The following is an 18064-nucleotide window of genomic DNA, read 5'->3' on the forward strand; positions in this document are numbered from 1 at the left end:
GACACAGACACACACACACACACACACACACACACACACACACACACCACACACCCACCCCTGTGGCTTCACGTGTTTATCCAACCTATTCTGAGCCCAGGAAGAGGAACAAGAAAGGCCTCTGAGGCTTCCTGCCCTCAGTTGTCAGCTTTCCAAAAAACTATTCTTGTGGAAAGAAAGACAAATAACCCCCCACCCCAGCCTCCGAGAAACATCAAGCCCCCCAATTCAGTTTATGTGAATCATCAATTTATAGCTGGGCAGACCTGAAGTACCAAACCCAATTTGCCGTTTTGCAGAAGAGCAAACTGAGGCCTTGTTGGCTCAGTTGAAGTGTCTTGCCTAGGACTATTCTGAGGACATTTGGCCTAGGGAGGATTCAAACCCAAGTTCTGACTCCAATAGACCACCCTGGGAAAACAAATAAGTGAAGGGATGGCTTCTTCTCTTCTAGGTGGGGAGGTCTCCAGGAAGCCTCCAGCCTAGGACTTCTCCCTCCCCTTCTTCCTCTCCATCTCCCCTTAGTGCTGGAGGCCCTCTTGTTCACATTCAGATAAACTGGATTACAGGTTTCCTTTCTAAGCTTTATCTTGAGCCGAGGCTTCTGCGAAGTCAAATCTGGTCTTTTCCCCCTTCCCCCTCCCCCCTTCCCCCTTTATCTCCCTCTACCCAGCATCCCACAGTGTTTTTCCCTTTCAGAGGTAGATTTTTGACTCAGCCTTCTCTCTTCCAAGAAATGATCTTGTGGTTTGTTAAACTAGTCATCTGCCTGACCGGAGCACTGAACACTTCAGCACTTTCAAAACCCTCTGATCAGCATGGTGTGATCAAAGGCAAATCTGTCTGGGATCTGTGGTCTCAGGGCTGCTGAGGACTCCCAGGGTGGGTACTCCTACCAAAGCAGAACAACCTTTTCTGACTTGTAAACCAGCCCGAGGGATGTTTGAAGGGCACTGGATGTGAAAGGACGCAGCTAATAGGAGGTGAGATAGGAGGAGATGAGACTCCATCTCATCCATTCCCTGTTCTGGCCAGACTGGCCTCACTCACTGGTTCTGCCTCCATGACTTCGAAACATTTGACACTGGTGGGGTGGGAAGAGGGCTGGGCTTGAAGTCAGGAAGACCTGAGGTCAAATGTGGTCTCAGACACTTCCAAGCTGGGTGACCCTAGAGACCAACAGGGGAATAAAGGTTGGCTTACTCTGTCAACTTTCCCAAATGGAGGCCTCAGGAAGAACTCATATAAAGGGCTGTCCTAGTGGAAGGATGTCCCTGGGTGACAAGGTCATGGGGAAATCGGTTTCTTGGGGAGGTAATGGCTTCCCTTTCCTTGGGAGCCTTTGAGCGGAGGACGGGTGACCGTGTCTCAGGTGCATTGAGATGGGGGATCCTTTTTGGATCTGGTATGAGTGGCTATAACCTCTTCTAACTTAGACTTCTCTGATTCTAAAATAAAAGATGTTCATAGTGTAATGGATCTCAAGGGTCTCTGAATCTCTTACAGATGAGGGAACAGGTCCAGTGAAAAGAAGGGACTAGATCAAGGTCACACAGCCAGTTCAAGGCCAGGGATCTGAAATTCCCTTCTCTGATGTCAAGCCCGTGCACTTTGGCTCTGGACTGAGTCATTTGACCAATCAGGCCTTGGGACCGTGATGACCCAGGAGGCATAACCCAGTTACGATGCAGGAACCCACAGTAACCTAACTTGCTCCCCTCCCCTTATTCCCTATGATTTTCTATTCCACTTGGAGGCCTCCTGGCACTGCTATGATTTGTTGGAGATCTGTGCTCTGTAACCATATCCTGAAAGGCTCCCTTGACAGCATCTCCCCCATCACTTTTTCTTTCATTGTGAAAGCAATGGCTGACCAGAGGTGAGGCAGCCTCCTCTAGTGGGCCTCTTTGGCCAGCTGGGTGGGGGTTACTCAGTGGCATATGTGCCTGTTGGAACTTGGATGGATTTCCCATTGCCCAACTTCAAGACCTGAGTCACCAAAAGCTGAGCCCCAGGGACTGCTGGGGGGGGAGGGAGAAAGGTCAGGAGAAGCAGGGCTGCCTGCTTCCTGCTTCTTCACAGAGTGATTATCGTTCTCAAATCCCTAATTAAAAAAAAATACTCAAACTCAAGTCAAATGATGCTGTTTGATTTCTTCCAGCTGGAGACTGTGTTCAGCACCAGAGCTTGCGGCCCATCTTTGCCTGCCTGCTCACCTGTTCTCTTCTGGGTGATTCCTCTCCCGGCCGTCCCCTAAGTCCCTCGCAGAGAGCTCCCCCAAGCTGCCGGGGCTTTCATCCATTTAATGTGTTCTTAAAGTTCTTAAAAAAAAAAAAGGTTTATTGCTGCCTTTGGCCTGCTTCCCGTTTCCTCTCAATCTGACCCAAGAAGCTGAAATCTCTGAGTTGTCCCCTTCCCTCTTTGCCTGCCTCCACGGCTGTGAGCTGACCGCACAGGATGCAGAGGCCCTGGGATTATCTAAGCTGCCATCTGGTTCAGATGATGCAAGACAGTGCGGCCCTCTTCCCTTTAGTCTTTTGGGAGTCCTTGGTAAGGCCATCCCGGGCCTCTACTGAGCCTCCGGCGCCTTGACTTCCCAGCTGGCCTTCCCAGACCAGAAGGGAAGGGGGGCAGTGTCCTGTGGGGTTTGGTTTGGTTTGACTTCTCTGCTGGAGCAAGGGGGGATCTCCAAAGACGGGAATCTGGCCTAGAAGAGAGGCCCAGTGTCCATCTGGAGATCTTCCCCCAGACCTCAAATTCTGCTTTTGTCTGAATCAGCTGAGGATCCTGTTATTAGAAGGCTCCTTGGCTTCCTCTGACTTCTCTGTCCCTTCTCAGCAGCCCCCAAGTGGCCTTTCCCCAATCCAGCCCCAAGTAAAAATGCTGACATCAGAAATTTGTAAATAAACAGAGCTCAAGATACACCAGCTTGGCCTCTGGCCCTTCTTCCTGGCGTCCCTGGAGCGCTGACTTTGATTCCAGTTTTCAGAGGAACCCGAGAGTGCAGAGAACTTGCTTTTCATATCATCCTCTTGTCCCTTCACGTCAGAGCCTCTGCCTGGGGAAGTCACCTTAGCAATCCTCATTCAGGTCTGGAGGCTCAGAGAGGGGTAGGATTGTCACCGAAGGTCGAGCCAATGGTAAGGAGCCGGGGTGGCATCCAAAGTGCATCCTCTGCCTTGAGCTTCGTAGTTTTCTCTCCCCACCCCCAGCACCCCTGCTTTCCCACATCAAACTCAGACCAAGCTAAACCTGCCCACTCTGCAGGGCACCTGGTGCCAGAAGCAAGATCGAGTGAGGTGGATGCAAAGCCCTTTTATCCCACCCAGAGCATGGGAGCCAAAGGCGTACTGAGGCGCCGATGTTTGAGGTGGTTTTTGAAAAGTGTCAGTCGGACCTTCAGAAATGCTTCGATGTCGATGAAGCAGGAGTGGCCCAGCCTCCACATTTCACAGGTCTGGACCCTCGCTCGCACCTCTGACACAGCCTGGCCCCTCCTACTGTTCCCACTTAGGGGCAACTTCTTCCTCCTGAACACACTTTGTGCCTGTGCCTGTCCCCCTCCCTCCTGCCCTAAAAGATGTCATCTCCTTGAGGAGAGGGTAGGAGCTGTGTAATTGCTCTCTTTGTCTTCAGTGCCTAGCACAGAGCTCTGCACAGAGGAGATCGCCTCTCTGCTCTCACCCAGCTTCTCAGCCTCGGTCTCCCTTCCGTCTTCCCTTCCCTCTCCATTGCCCCCAGAGCTAACACATTGCCAAGCCTCTCTCCACCACATCTCTAGCATCCCTCCCTTCTCCTCCCACATGGGTTGGGGGTGGTGGTGCTACTTTGGGTCCTCATCCCTTCTCGCCCAGATGATTGCAGTTGTCTCCTAGTTAGACGTCTCTGTTTCAATTATATCCCTTTTCCAGTTGACCCTCTCCACAACCATCAAGGAGATTTTCCCAAAGCACAGGTCAGACCACATCCCTCCCCTGCTCATACAGCACTAATGGCTCCCTATTGGCTCTGAATTAAATGACAAATTCCTGTTTCACTCTCCTTCATAAGGCGAGGTTCCCGCTGACCTCTCCAGGCTCCTCACCCCTCATTTCTGTGGCCCAGGCAGACTGACCGACTTACTGGTCCTTCCTCATGTGCTATTTCTTCTCCCATCTTGGTACTTCTCTCGAGGCTGTCTGTCATGCCTCCTCCTCCCCTACTAACAAATCACCTGACGTGGACTTTGGAGGGATATTGTATTTGCATGGATGCTCTTTCCTCTGACAGAATGGAAGCTCCTTGAGGGCAGAGTAGTCCATTTCCATTGTGACTCACTAATTAGCCCCCAGTGCCTGTCACACAGCAAGCTCTTAATACATACTTATTTATGGACTGGTCACTTTGGCTGTGGAGTAGGGAAAAGGAGGCACCATTTTTTTTTAATTTTGAGGGGAGAAAAAGGGTTCGAGGGCTTTCTGGGTAGGGGGAGCAAGTTTCAGAAGCCTGTAAATACCAGGGTGGAAGTCAGTGATTTGGCTGAGTCACATGCCAGCTTGGGAGGGCATGAATGGCCTGAAGAGAGAGGAGGGCATGGAACGGGGTCAGCCAGCCTGCCTGTGGGGTGTCAGATGTGAAATAATCAGAAATGAAAATGATGATGAGTTATCTCAAAGGGGTGTGTCTGAAACTTCAGTGTCTGTCTAGAGGGGTAAGGGATGATAAGGAGAGCAAAGGTTCAACCCGGCCCGGGCTTTGTGGTGTTATCTGGGGTTTCAGTCACAGGTTCCAGGCCAATGGGTATGCCTGGTTATCAGAGTCTTTTCACACTTGTATTAGATTAGTCATGCAGACAAATGCAGACTAGACCTGATATTGAGCCCAAATGAGGCTGGGGGATGGGCCAATGAGACTGACCTAGTTTTTGAGAACAGCTTCATCATAAAAGTTTTGTGGTAACACTAAAACAGAAAATACCATGAAGGTCATCCTGTCCAACCACCCACAGAGACAGGAATCTCTTCTCTGGTGTCATCTGTTCCCATGGCTTCATCTCAATGTAGATGACTTCCAGATTTCTGCTTCCCGAGCTCCAATTTCACATCATCCATTGCCTCGTGGACGTTTCTCATTGGGACGTCCTGTAGATACCCCAAAATCAGCATATCCCAAAGAAAATTCCTCTTTCCCCCCAACGCATCTCTCTTCTGAACTTCTCCATTGTGGTTGAGGGTGCTGCCATCTTTCCAGTCTGGTGGTCGACCTCCTTGCCACTGTGAACTTCTTTCTTTTCCTCATGCCACGTGCCAGTCAATCACTGGAGCTTATTCCTGCCTTCACAGCATCTGTCACACGTCTCCCCGCCTCTCCTCTCACAGAGCCTCCCCCCCACTTCAGCCTCTCCACTGTGCCTTGGCTGATCCATTGCGATAACTTCCCACTTGGTCTCCCTGCCTCCACCCTAACCCCACCCTAATCCACCCTCTACTCCGAGGTCAAAAGGTGTCTTCTAAAGTTCAGGTCTGATACCTTGCTCTGCTGCCTCCGACACATTCTAGGGAAAATCCAGCCAGCCTCTATTACCTGGAGGACCAAATAGAAGCTCTCCTTGACATTGAGATCTCTCCACAGCCTGGCTCCAGCCCACCTCTCCTGTCTGTTTACGTCTCCCCTTCATCTGCTCTTTGGTTGATCCAGTCATATTGTCCGGCTTGTCGCTCCCCATCTCCCACCTCCCTACCTTTGTATTAACTGTCCCTGGTCCTCTCTCCCTACTTGTTCCTTTTCTAATCAGAAGTTTCTGGACTCAGCTTCCACATGGAGACTTTCCATTCCACTACCTCAGTTCCTAGTGGCCTCCCTTTCCAAATTCATTCATTTTGTATGTAGCATCCATCCATGCATCCTATCACATATATATATGATATATATAATTTCATCTCTATCTCTCTCTCCCTCTCTCTTCTTTCTTCCCTTCCTGCCTTCCACTCTCTCCTGGAAGGCAGGGACCATTTTAGGTTTCTATCCCAGCACTCGACACATAGTAGGAACTTAATGAATGTTTATCGATTGAGTGATGTGCATGTGGGCCTCAAGCTTCTGCTGCTCCTTTAACCCCAGCTGGTTTATTCCCATTAGAAGCAGGATGGATGCCAGGGGTATTCAAAAGCTACAGAAGCGATGTCAAACCACGTGTAGACCATTCCCTTCAGCTTGTTTGTTGCACAAATCAGGGAAACTGGTGAAAGAAGCCTATGAATGGTGGGGAGGGAGACGATGATGATGCGTGTGGGGAGGATGGGCTGGCCCTTGGGGAGGTTACCTTTCCATTCTGCCTCGTCCTTTGCTGCCTGATCCTGAGGGTTTTGCTGCTTCCGTCTGGCCTTCTAATCTCCTTCTAACTCAGTGCTTACTATGGGCTTGTGAGCCACTAGAAGGCAGAGACAAGGGCTATGAGTCCCACTCACTCCATTGTCTTCTCCCGACGCGGTGCTTCCAAAGTGTCTGCTCAGTGGACTTGACTCAAGCCGGGCTGTCCAGGCACCGTTCCTTCCCTCCTTTCCAACGCTGCTGCTTTTGATCACTCTTGTCCAACAGCTCTCTTCTAACTTAACCTGAGCCTTATCCAGATGACTGACTTGGAAGAACAATTCTTTCAGGTCTTTCCGAATGACTTTGGGTCAGTTACCCATTCTATTTCCTTCCATTTTATTGGATTTATAATTGAATTAGAGTTAAATGATGTGCACTTGAATCTTGCCTCTTCCACTTATTTATGTGATTGAGGGAAGTCGTTTAGTCAGTAGTCAATAAACACTAAGCACCTACTATGTGCCAGCCACTATTCTCAGCCCTGGAGTACAAATATGAAAAACAGTCACTGCTCTCAAGGAACTTACAATCTGTTAGGGGAAGATAAAACGATAGGAGCACACCCAGAACCTCTCTTGGCTTTCCTTTCCTCCTCTGTAACACGAAGAGATTGACTTCTTTTTCCCTGGATCTCCCCACATGCCACCTGTTCCCAGAGGGACCTTTAGGTGCCATGTGCTGCTGTTCTGGACTCCTGGGGGCCACCTTCCCACAGAACATATCAAGCATCATTCAAAGTGTCTCGAGCCAATTGTGGCCCTTTGGTGCTTCCCAGATTCATCAGGAGATGTAGAGAGGGATGGTGGGGCATAGGGTCCGGAGCTTCCAGAATTAGAAGTTTATGCACACCCACACCCACACCCACACACACACACACCCCCACACCCACACGCACACACACCCCAAGGCTTGGGAAGGCCCAGGTACTTCTCTGGCTCATTGCCATCATTCTCTGACTCAACCTTGACTTTTGTACCAGATGGATTTTCAGGTGCCTGGCAATGTGGATTCAGGCTGGAGGGAAAAAAAAATAATAAAAAATTTCTCTGTGGACTTAAAAAGTCTTATATCTTTTTACTTCTGCATCATATTTATTTTAAAATATATCCTCTTATTGTCCCAAACACAATGTAACATCCTTTGTATACATATTAACTTTTAGAAAAACTTTTATTCACACCATGAAATAAAGTGGGGTCTGCAGGGAGATTACTAATGTGTTCTGATTCCATTGAAATCTGTCATTCCTTTCTTTTTCTCTGCTTATCAGAAATTTTAAAACTTTGACCTATGTTTATCTGGCAAAGTCGGAACATATTTTGCCATGTATCTAGTGGATTAACTGCCAGAGCTTTGCATATGAGATGTTTTGGTTTTTTTTTGAAGTGAAAGAGTTGGTCATGGTGACCTCCCTTTCTTCTCTCAGTCTCTGGGTCAGTAAGCTACCGCCATAGTTCGATCTCTCTGTCCATCGCTGATTGCGGTTCAGCCCCGTTATTAACCCAGGGAGGGTAGTTGTTGGCAGATGAATGCTGCCATAATGTCTGGTATCTCTGAGAGCACCTCAGAGCACCCCAAGCTGTATTGGATGCTTGAGGTTGACAGGGTGTAGCTGACAAAAGGAAGGAAAGGAGGGAAGGACCAGGAAAGAGGGGGAAGCCTGTGTGTGTGGGGAGATTGAGGGGTCTGGGGTATGTGGTTTGAAAACAAAGGACATTTCTTTAAAACATAAAGTTGTCTCTTAAGGATTCGAAATGTTACCATTTGGGCATCTTGGGCATTTTCAAATCTGAGATTGACTTGACTTCCTGCATCTGTGATGTTTGGAGGACATTTTCACTTGTTCTAGAATCTGCTCAGAATATCAAGACAGCCATTTCCTATATAATGCCTGGCCTTTCAACTTGGCCTTTATAAACTTTACATATATGCATACATGCACAAATACATACACATTCCCATACACACAACCATGTATACATACTCATCTGTACACACAATTCACACAAATGTATATATACTCACACACATATATGCATGCATACACATCACAAGCATATGCATTTATACACACATAAACACATTCACATGGATACACATGCACATACCACATCCATATACCTACACATATCACCCACATATACTCACATACCGATATGTACACACATATGCTCACACACACACTCATATACACATGCATACAGGATACATGCAAACACTACTTGTATATATACATATATGTATACGTATACATACATACAAATCTACATGTACCTACACATGTATCTATATCTATCTGTCTATGTATCTATTTTTCTATCTATATGGAACTACACCTGTGATTTCCTGTAGCAAACTGCAGATGATGAAGCTCCCTTGGCCAACGCAGGTTGGCACCTTTTCTGCCACCTGCAGGCTTAGGAAGTTGCCTAATTGCATTTGAGATAAGGAAAACGTTCCCTGCATATCCTCTGAACTAGCTGGGATCTGATCTAATTCATTAGAGCCGATTGGTCTTAATTCTCCGAGAGATATGCCTATGATATCAAGAGAGCCGGGCTTTAAGTGCTGTCTGTGACGCTTTCTGGTTGTGTGACCGAGGGAAAATCCTTTTATCTCTCTGAGCCTCAGTTTCTGTATCTGTAAAATGTGGATAATTATGCCAGTAGTTCGTACCTCACAAAGTCACGGTGAGGCTCAAGGGAGATGATGGCTTCCAGGTGCTTTGCCAACCCCAGCACTGCAGGTCAATATCAGCCAGTGTTATTGTTGGGATGGCTGTTACATCATGTAATGGGACAGCTGGGAAGAAGGTTCCAAGCAGTGGAAAAGAGGAGAGGAGTGATGTTACCAAGGGCAAATGGCAGAGGCCAGGTCCTTGAGCCCAGAATTTTCTTTCCTTCTACAACGTTCCATTTTTGTTTTGTTAATCTCTAGGGTCTAATAAGTGCTCATTGGCTGGCTAACCAGGAAGATGGAGAGCAAAGGGTCTCGGCCCATTCTCAGGTGGTGCCCCAGGCCCCTCAAGGTGTTTTCTTGATGCAGGTCAGACTGCTAGCTCTCACATGATGCTGTTTCTAACACACTTTCTTCTTTGTTGCTTCCTCTGCCATGGTGATGACTTTGGTGTAAGGGACAGGCCCATACTAGAAGGGCAGGGGTTTCCCAGAACCAAAGCAAGGTGTGGGATGTTTGGTTTTTTTTTTCCCATCAATGTTTGTGTGCTCCCATCATTGGGGAGGGGGCAGTGGAGGAAGGAGACTGGATAGTGGGCTGGGAATTCTGGAGCTGGTGACTTGGGGGTCTATAACCCTGCTGAGGGCAGGGGCCAATGGGTCTATTTCTTTGGTAAATTCCTTCATTAAGAATGGAGAAGGCCATTGATGATAGTCTATGACATTCAATGACAAAGTGGGAAGAGTCCTAACTCAAGTCCAAGGATGTAGTTGAATCCCAGTTTAGCCACTTAGTGCATGAGTGAATGTGGGCAAGTCACCGCCCCTCTATGGGCCTTGGTTTCCTCATGCATAAAGTGAGGAGCTTGGACTGGTTGGACTGGGGATCTTCTAGCTCCAGAACTAGGATCTGGTGGTCTTGGGGCAGGAAACTCCTGTGCTTGATGAGGATGCCAGTCACCTGCCATTGTTAATAAAGGGCTGTAAGGGTTAGTTCCTAGGCATTGCCTTTGACCATGTCAAGCCCTAATAACATACTCCATCTGTGTTTCTCTCTCCAATAGTGTGCCGGGACTTTGCTGTGTTAGAGGACCATACGCTGGCGCACAATCTCCAGGAACAAGAAAGTGAGTTGTGGCCCAGGCTGCCTTCTGTCTTTGCAGCCTTCCACCAATCGCACTTCCAGAAGCTGCCACTGAGAGGTGGCCAGATGGGGCCACAGAAGACCCTTGTGGCCAAGTAGTGCTTGGGGAGGAGAAATCTGGTGCTAACGATTGGGAGCAAAGACGGCCTCTTGGACCTGGGGGATGTTGTGGGGGCTGTAAAGATGGGCTGGGGGGGCCTGTGCCCCCTGGCCAGAGCAGGGCTGATGGGCTCAGTACTGAGGAGATGAGCCTTCTCCTCATTCTCCTTTTTCTATCTCCTTGGTTTTTGTGTACATATGTGTATGTGTGCGTGTGTATTGTGTATGTTGTATGTATGTATGTGTGCATGGGTATACATGTGTACGTGTGTGATTCTAGAAAGAATCCAGCCCAAATGCAGTGGTGTTTCATAGCCTAAACAGCTTACTATAATCTGTCATTATTCTTCGCTTTGTTTGAAACATGACATCTTGTTTGTGAAGAGAAGAGAGGGCGGGCATCGTGCTGAATGCGCAGAGGTCACATCCCCCCAGGAACGTCCCCCAGCAGTGACATCTGAGGTCCAGTCCGAGTTAAAACTACAAATGCCACAGGGTAGTAGAGCCGCCCTGGCAGCTGAGGGTGGGTGGGCCGCACTGACCCCTGACCTCTCGCCGTCTTCTTCCAGTTGAACACCACCTGGCATCCAACGTGCAGAGGAACCGCCTGGTTCAGTACGATCTCCAGGTGGCCAAGCAGCTGCAGGAAGAGGAGGACCTGAAGGCCCGCGCTCACATCCAGAAACGCTACAAAGACATGTGAGTTGGGTCCCCGCGCCCTGCGGGCGCTGACCTCTGCCCTATCCCCAGCACTACCCATCCATCTGGCTGGTGCAGACACAGGCACCATCTTTCCCAGCAACTGACCTCTTAGGGTCGTAGTACTAAGAGTAATAGTAACCAGAATGACTGCCTCCGTGGCACTTAGATGTTTGTGAAGTGCTGTATACATACACACGCACATACACGCGCACATGCGCACACACACGCACTCGCAGTTGAGCATCACAACAACCCCATGAGGTGAGTAGCACAAGGTGTTATCCCATTTTACAGAGACCACTTCGTGTGTGTCAGGGGCTGCATTGGAGCCCAGGCTTTCCTGGATATATAGGATCCTGGCATGTCAGAACTGAGAGGGAACTTCAGAGACCCCCTTAAATTCACCCCACCCCCATTTTACAGAACTCTGAGCCTAGAAAGGACCAAAAGGATGAGTGTGGACTGGAGCTCTTTGCTGCCACTTTGCCCTTGCCTATACCCACACCTCAGGTGTATCTTAGAATCAGAACCACAGAATTGGATGGGCATTCAGTGGTCACTGAGTCCAGAGTTTACCTAAATAAGAATGCTTTGGACACGATGCCTGAGAAGTTGTCCAGCCCCTGCTTGAAGACCTCCATGGATGGGGAGCTCAGTACCTCTCTTGGGACGTCTCTCATTGTTAGGAAGCTTTTTCCTACATCACATCTGAATCTGTCTCTTTGTAACTTGTACCCGTTGACTCAGATGGTTAATGTTGGAAGGAAACTGAGGACTCCTGTAAGCCAACCCATTTTAGAGATAAAGGAAGCAAAACTTCAAGCATTTGTAAGTTACTTGTTCACGGTCCCATAGTGAGTGAGTGTCTGAGCCAGGGAGCTTTCCCCTCTTCTGCACATGGGTTCGGGTTAGAGATCCAGTACTGGGGATGCTTTGCCTTGTACACAACAGTCCTCTAAACATGTGTTGAATAGAAGGCATAGAGGACATTTTAACTGTCTTCCAGATTTTGAAGGGTTAATATGTGGGTTAGGGATCGGACTGGTTTCTTTGGCTGCACAAGAAAGAACCAGGAGCTTTAGGCAGAAGCAGAGAGCAGCAAACTGAGCTTGATTCAGCAGGGGCTGAAATCATGACCAAACCCACCCAAAACGGTTCCCCAGTGGCACATGGTCTGCCGTGGTAGCGACTGGGCTCCTTCCCGTCTGAAGTCTTCCAGAAGAGGCTCCGTGATCTCGTGTTGTCATGGGCATTCTCTTTCCCAAGAAGCTGGGAGCAGTGGCCACCGAGATGCCTTCTGATTCGGGAATCATGGGAAGACAACGCCGTTGCCCGTGAACAACTTGGGAATAGCCTTGTTGGGCTAGTCAGGTGCTCAAATCATGCGGCAATGCGATTTTCTTTTTTTAGAAGAGGAAAAAAAAAGACCATCAACCCTGAGTCTCCAGTGAGGGTGCTCATGGTCACTCTCTCCTTAGGTTGTGAATAGGGAGACAGATTTGTGAAAGAACATCTTCTTACTTAAGTGGGGTTTGTTGAGATTTCTAAAAACAATTCAATGAAGAAAATCAAATTGGACATTGGTCACTTTCAGGGCACTTGAGGCTGGCTCAGCGGGGACTTCCTTCTGCCCTCAAGTTCTATGCTACTTACCTGCTCTTCTTAACTTTGCATGAAACCCAACTAACTTCTGGTCTTTCTAAATATGGCAGTTGTCACTCAGTCCCCTGAGTATTTTGTCTCTTCTGGGACGTGGGTAGGAACCATAGTCGTTCAGAGCGTGTGGGTCAGTGTGCTGGTATGCTGGGGCCTGCAATGGCCATCAGCCCTTCCCTTTTCCCTCCGGGAAGGCCACCACACCCAGCCACCGCCCAGCCCATGTTCGTGCAAGCCTACGCGAAGGTATATAGAAGCCAATTTAGAGCAGCTGGAACATGAACAAGGTCCAAATCTGGATGGTTTGTTTTCAACAGCCAAATTCCAGAGGCCAGCTGTCCAGGCCTCTCCCAGCGCCATCCGTCTCCATCGCTTGTAAGGAAATTCACCAAACAGAGGCAGGGGCTGCTGCAGAATGACAGAAATTTATCAGTTTTTCTGTGTCCAGGTTAAAAACAAATTGAGTTCGTTGTAATCTCCCTTAGAGCAGAGATGAGGCATTTTCTGCTTGGCTCCAAAAGCCAAGGGTAGGAGCAGTGGGGAAGAGGGAAGGAGGGAAGAAAAATTCTAACATTTTGAGCCATCCCAGAGTGCAATGGGCCGCTTCAGGAGGGCTGGCTTCCTCTCCCTGGAGTCTCCATTTGAGGCTGGATGGTTACTTGTCAGGGAGACTTTTTCAGGTATTTCATTTCTTAGGGTCCTAGCTTGAGAACCTGAAGGGACTTTAAAAGACATCTGAGCCAACTCCCTGATTTTACAGATGAGGAAACTGAGGTTCAGCTTGTTTAAGTGACTTGCCCAAGGTCACCAAGTAGTAACCATGAAAAGCTGGTTTGAAGCCACATCCTCTATTGGGGTCTTGGGTTCCTTTGTTCCATTCTAATGATGGGGTGCTATAATTCTGTGAAGTAAAACGGGGACACCCCCTGGTTGATTTAGGCAGCAGATGCATGTATCAACTCAGTCCTCTAGTCGTCAGCCATTGGCTTCTTGAACACTGTGATAGAATCCCCCTGTCTTGGCATTCCATCCCTCCTCCCCAAATCTGATGCCCAGCTACTGCCACTTCAGCTTCTCATGGGCATGTGTGGTCTTGCAGTGCTGATCCACTGACCATTCCCCCACTCTCCTCCTGTCTGCCTTTGGTGACATTGTTCTCTGTGTTTGAAATGCCCATCTTATAAGGCTCCAGGTGTAGCTCTAGGCCTCCTCTCTGAAGCTTTCTCCTCTTCCCCTCCTGCCCTCCCCCTTTAGATCAGCAACCTTTCATGGCTCCCTCTTGCCTGTAGAATAAAGTACAGACATCCTTGTATGGCTCTCAGTATTTACCACAATTTGGCTTCCTCCTCTTACTAGCCTTATTTCCCGTTGCTCACCTTTGTGCCAGGTTGAGGACTCTCTGCTCATGGCCCTTAGCTGCCACCTGTCCCCGCTCTGCTTCTCTTCAGACTGCCCTCAGGCCTGTGAAGGACCTTCTTTGTTCCAGGGGCCTCTCGGGCCTGGTCTCCCTCCTCCTTGCTCCCTCACTTTCCCCTCTTGTCTTCCTACCTTGGTTTGGCTCAGTTTCCCCTTTGGCTCCTGCACTGCCTGCCTGGTATTTCTCTCGTGTCTTTACTTGCCATCTCCTCCTACTCCCCTGTGGGAGTACAAGAATGGTAGCTCCCTGAGGGCAGACCCTGGGTCCCTTTGGTGTTTCTGTCCCCAGCGTACTCTGTGTTTTAGTTTTTGGGCCAGACTCATGATGTCATTCTTTTAGAGTGCACACTCCCTCCAGGGATATGGACAGGTACCTGCTCTGGAGCTTTATCTGAGAGGGTGCCAGTGTGTGGCAGGGGCGGGGGCCAAAGGCAGGCCTGCTTGGCTGCATGGCAGGCACCCAGCACAACATGCACCCTGTCCTACATGCCTTCCCCATAAGGAGACATTTCTCAAATGTTCAGATCCGATTCAGTGAGAACCCAACATACAGATGGGCAGGTAGCTGGGGTTTGGCTCCTGCTTCCTTTTTCATCTGGTCACTGAGCAGGAGCCCCTGGATAGAGGCCACTGTTTCTAGTGGCGGGAAGCCTCTGCTCTCAGCCCACCTGGGAGCTCGGGCTGTGCCAGCTGCCAGCGGATCTGCTGACTGCTCAGTAACGCCCTTGGCTTTCCTTCCTCAGGATGCTCAGGCTTTGCTCCCTCCTGCCGCCTGTGACAAATGTGAGTTCTTAGAAATAGCCAAGGGTGGGGCAGGGAGGGAGTCAGAGGAAGGAAGCTGATTGGCCAGGGCCTGACTCTTCTCCATTCTATGTTCACTCTGGTACTTTTCTTGTGGCTGAGGTGCCACAATGCCAGGGAGGTCAGGCATCTCCCTGCCTCATTGGTTCTTGCCACCACACTAGTTCTTTTCCCCACCCTCTTGGGTGACCCCTGAGCCAGCCAACTGGCACCCCAGGATAGAGGGCTGGCCTTGGGGTCAAGGAGGTCTGGGTTCCATTCCCACTTCAGATACTTATGAGCTGTGTTACCCTGGGCAAGTCACCTAACCCCATTTAGCCTTGGTTTCCTTATCTGTAAAATGGGGGTAAGAGTGGTGTCTGCATCATAGGATTGCCGCGGGGACTGAGGAGATGCTATTTATAAAGTGTTTATAAAACCTCACGTGCCCTCTGAATGTGAGCTGGCCCTAACCATTGGGACCCCTCTGTGCACGTAATCATTTGTGGTTTCTTGGAAAGCAGCAAGATTTCTTAAGAAATCCTTTCCCTTAAGTGGGAGGTTGATGACATGAGCTCTGGCAGTCATGACCAGAAGCTGTAGAAAAGAACCAGGACTTTGCTCCTCTCTGTGTAGATTCTGCATTCCTTAGTTTGCATGGAGTCCCAGAGTCCTTGTGAAGGAGGCTGTGTGACCCTGTGTAAGTCATGTTACCTCTGTCTGCCTCAGTTTCCTCATCTACAAAATGGGGATAATAACAGCACCTACCTCTCAGGGTTGTTGTGAGGTCCAACAAGATCCTCTTTGTAAAGCCCTTAGCATCATGCCTGGTGCATAGTAGAAACCATGTCACTGCTTACTCCCTCCTTACCTTCCCCATACTGAGAACCCCTGTACTGGGGCTCGATCACTAATGCCTGGTTAGCAAAGACCTGGGTCCCCTGGAAGACAAGGCTTGCTGCTGCCCACCTGAGCAGAGACAGGGCAGAGGGTCTGGAGGGCAGGTGGCTTCTGAGCTTCCTGGGTAACATGGCTTTGTCTCTTGTGCATCTTAGAGAACAGCAGGACTGTGAAATCGCTCAGGAAATCCAAGTGAAGCTGGTCATTGAGGCGGAACGCAGGCGCCTTCAAGAGGAGAAGGATGAGGTACTGTGGGCGCTTGGGGGATGGAGGATGGCTTCTGGGAGGGCTTCTGGCTTCTGGGAGTGCCGATGACCTCTGGGAGCGCCAATGACCTCTGGGAGTGCCAATGACCTCTAGAAGGGCCGATGACCTCTGGGAGTGCTGATGACCTCTGGGATGGCTGATGGCTTCTCTGTTGCAGTATCAAATGAAAAGGTGACCAAAGGGTCACCAGCCTCTTGTAATTTGGGAGGAGCCATCAAGAAGCTGACTGCCCAGGTTCCCTGCACAGAGAAATGAAACTTAAGATGTGTTGGAGGGCTCCCAGGCCTGAGGTCATTTTAGGCTCTGTTCTTGTGGCACACTGGGTGCCTTTGACTCATTCTTAGGGGGATGGAGAGAAGTTGTGAGCAAGGTGAGGCCTGGGGGGTGTGACCCCAATATCTCCTCTCCCCCTCACCGCTCCCATCCTGAAAAAGCAGACTCAGGCAGTTGGGTTCAGAGCCCTGTTTGTTCAGGGATTGTGGGGTGTTAGAAATATGAAATGACCTTAAAGAGCTGAGAGCCGACCCAGGGCTGTGGAGAGGGCTCGAGCTGGCAGGCGGCAGCGTCCTTTCCCTTTGTCTTCAGGCAGCTCTGTCCAAACGAGGGCCCTGTGCCCATCTGCAGCCTGGCCTTGCCTACAGAGCCAGTCAGGAGCTCTTCCTTCCTCCCTCACCCCCTGCTTCAAGCTCCTTCCAGAGAGAGGGTGGGAATGCTGATCTAGAGCTCAAAGGGATCTTGGAAGCCCTCAAGTGCATGCCCCTTATTTTCCAGGGAAGGAAACTGAGGCCCAAGAAATGAAGGGACTTGGCCAAGGGCACACGGGTAGTAAGTGACCAAGGTAGCACTTGGGCTCAGGGCTTTTCCACTGTGCCACCTGAGAGAGCGAATCAGACAGCAGAAAAGAGGAGAAATCTGGGACCTCCCATTTCAAACACGACAACATTCTGGAAAAGGGGTCCTTCAGTCATTGTATGAATACTTCTATTACTAGGGCAGCTGGGTGGCTCAGTGGATAGTGCACTGGGCCTGGAGTTAAAAAAGACAAGAGTTCAAATCCTGCCCCACACACTTACTAGCTCTGTGACCCTAGGCAAGTCTGTTTACCTCTGTCTGCTTCAGTTTCTTTACCTGTAAAATGGGGATAATAATAATACCTACCTCCTAGGGCTCTTGTGAGGATAAAACGAGATATTTGTAAAGTGCCTTACAAAATCTTAAAGCACTATACAAGTTCTATAATAATAGATATTATTGTTGTTGTTGTTATTATTATTGTTATTGACGGAGGTGGTGTTGCCACCTCACTAGGCATTGCCACTCAGTTTTCCGAAGGCCGATCCTTTTATATTCGAGGATATCTGAGCAAGGGGAACTTTTCCTCCCTTTCTCTTCTCTGTCCCTCCCTTTATGTCCACTCACTTGTTTATTCAGTCCACACAGGGCACATGTGGCTGCCCATCAGCTCTCCCCTCCAAAGATCCAGTTAGCGCCTTATGCTGCATCCGGCCCGATGTCAGCACAGCAGCCGATGGGACAACCCTGGGTTTGGGTTTTAGGAACTTTTAATTTTTTCCCCAGAGAAATCAATCAGGCCATTTATGCGCCAGGTTAGTGGAAGGCACTTCTTTAGATGCCGTGAATTATCTTTGCTCCTTCCTTGTATCAGTACAAGGCATCTTTCTGTGGAAGGAAGTATGGCCTTCCTCCTGCTGGGATTTTACCATGGGCTTCAGCCTGGCTGTGAAAGACGTGGTTGTGTTTGGGAGACAGGAAGGCCAGTCTGTAACAGCATCAGCGGGAGAAGTCGCGTCCCCATCAATGAGCCCAATGTCCCAGGGAAGGGAGGGCGGAGGGCGGCTGTGGGTATTATTTCAGCAGGAAGAGGACAGGAAAAAATAACACTTTCCATTTTGGGGGTGCCTTCCTGGGGGAGCTGCATCTGCTGGTAGCATCTTAACTGGGCTGGTTCAGTCTACAGGGGGAGATGTGAGCTGACGCTGAGTGGGGGAGAAGGAAGCCTGTGTGGCAGGTGCCTTGAAATGAGCTGGGACTTCATGCCCGCCACAGGCTCCAG

The 18064-nt window shown here is 49.5% G+C and overlaps 1 protein-coding gene across 2 annotated transcripts in view; it reads left to right on the forward strand.

The window, feature by feature from the left end:
* CCDC50 (coiled-coil domain containing 50) overlaps nucleotides 1-18064 on the forward strand; it is an 83369-nt gene that overhangs the window by 30799 nt on the left and 34506 nt on the right. For both annotated transcript variants that reach the window (XM_027848862.1, XM_027848861.1), the window contains exons 2-4: nucleotides 10091-10153; nucleotides 10839-10968; nucleotides 15879-15969. In XM_027848862.1, the coding sequence (XP_027704663.1) occupies nucleotides 10091-10153; nucleotides 10839-10968; nucleotides 15879-15969 (284 nt within the window). The remainder of the gene's footprint in view (nucleotides 1-10090; nucleotides 10154-10838; nucleotides 10969-15878; nucleotides 15970-18064) is intronic.

This window comes from Vombatus ursinus, unplaced genomic scaffold (genome assembly GCF_900497805.2).
Source record: "Vombatus ursinus unplaced genomic scaffold, bare-nosed wombat genome assembly UNPS02006874.1, whole genome shotgun sequence".
Lineage (NCBI taxonomy): Eukaryota > Metazoa > Chordata > Mammalia > Diprotodontia > Vombatidae > Vombatus > Vombatus ursinus.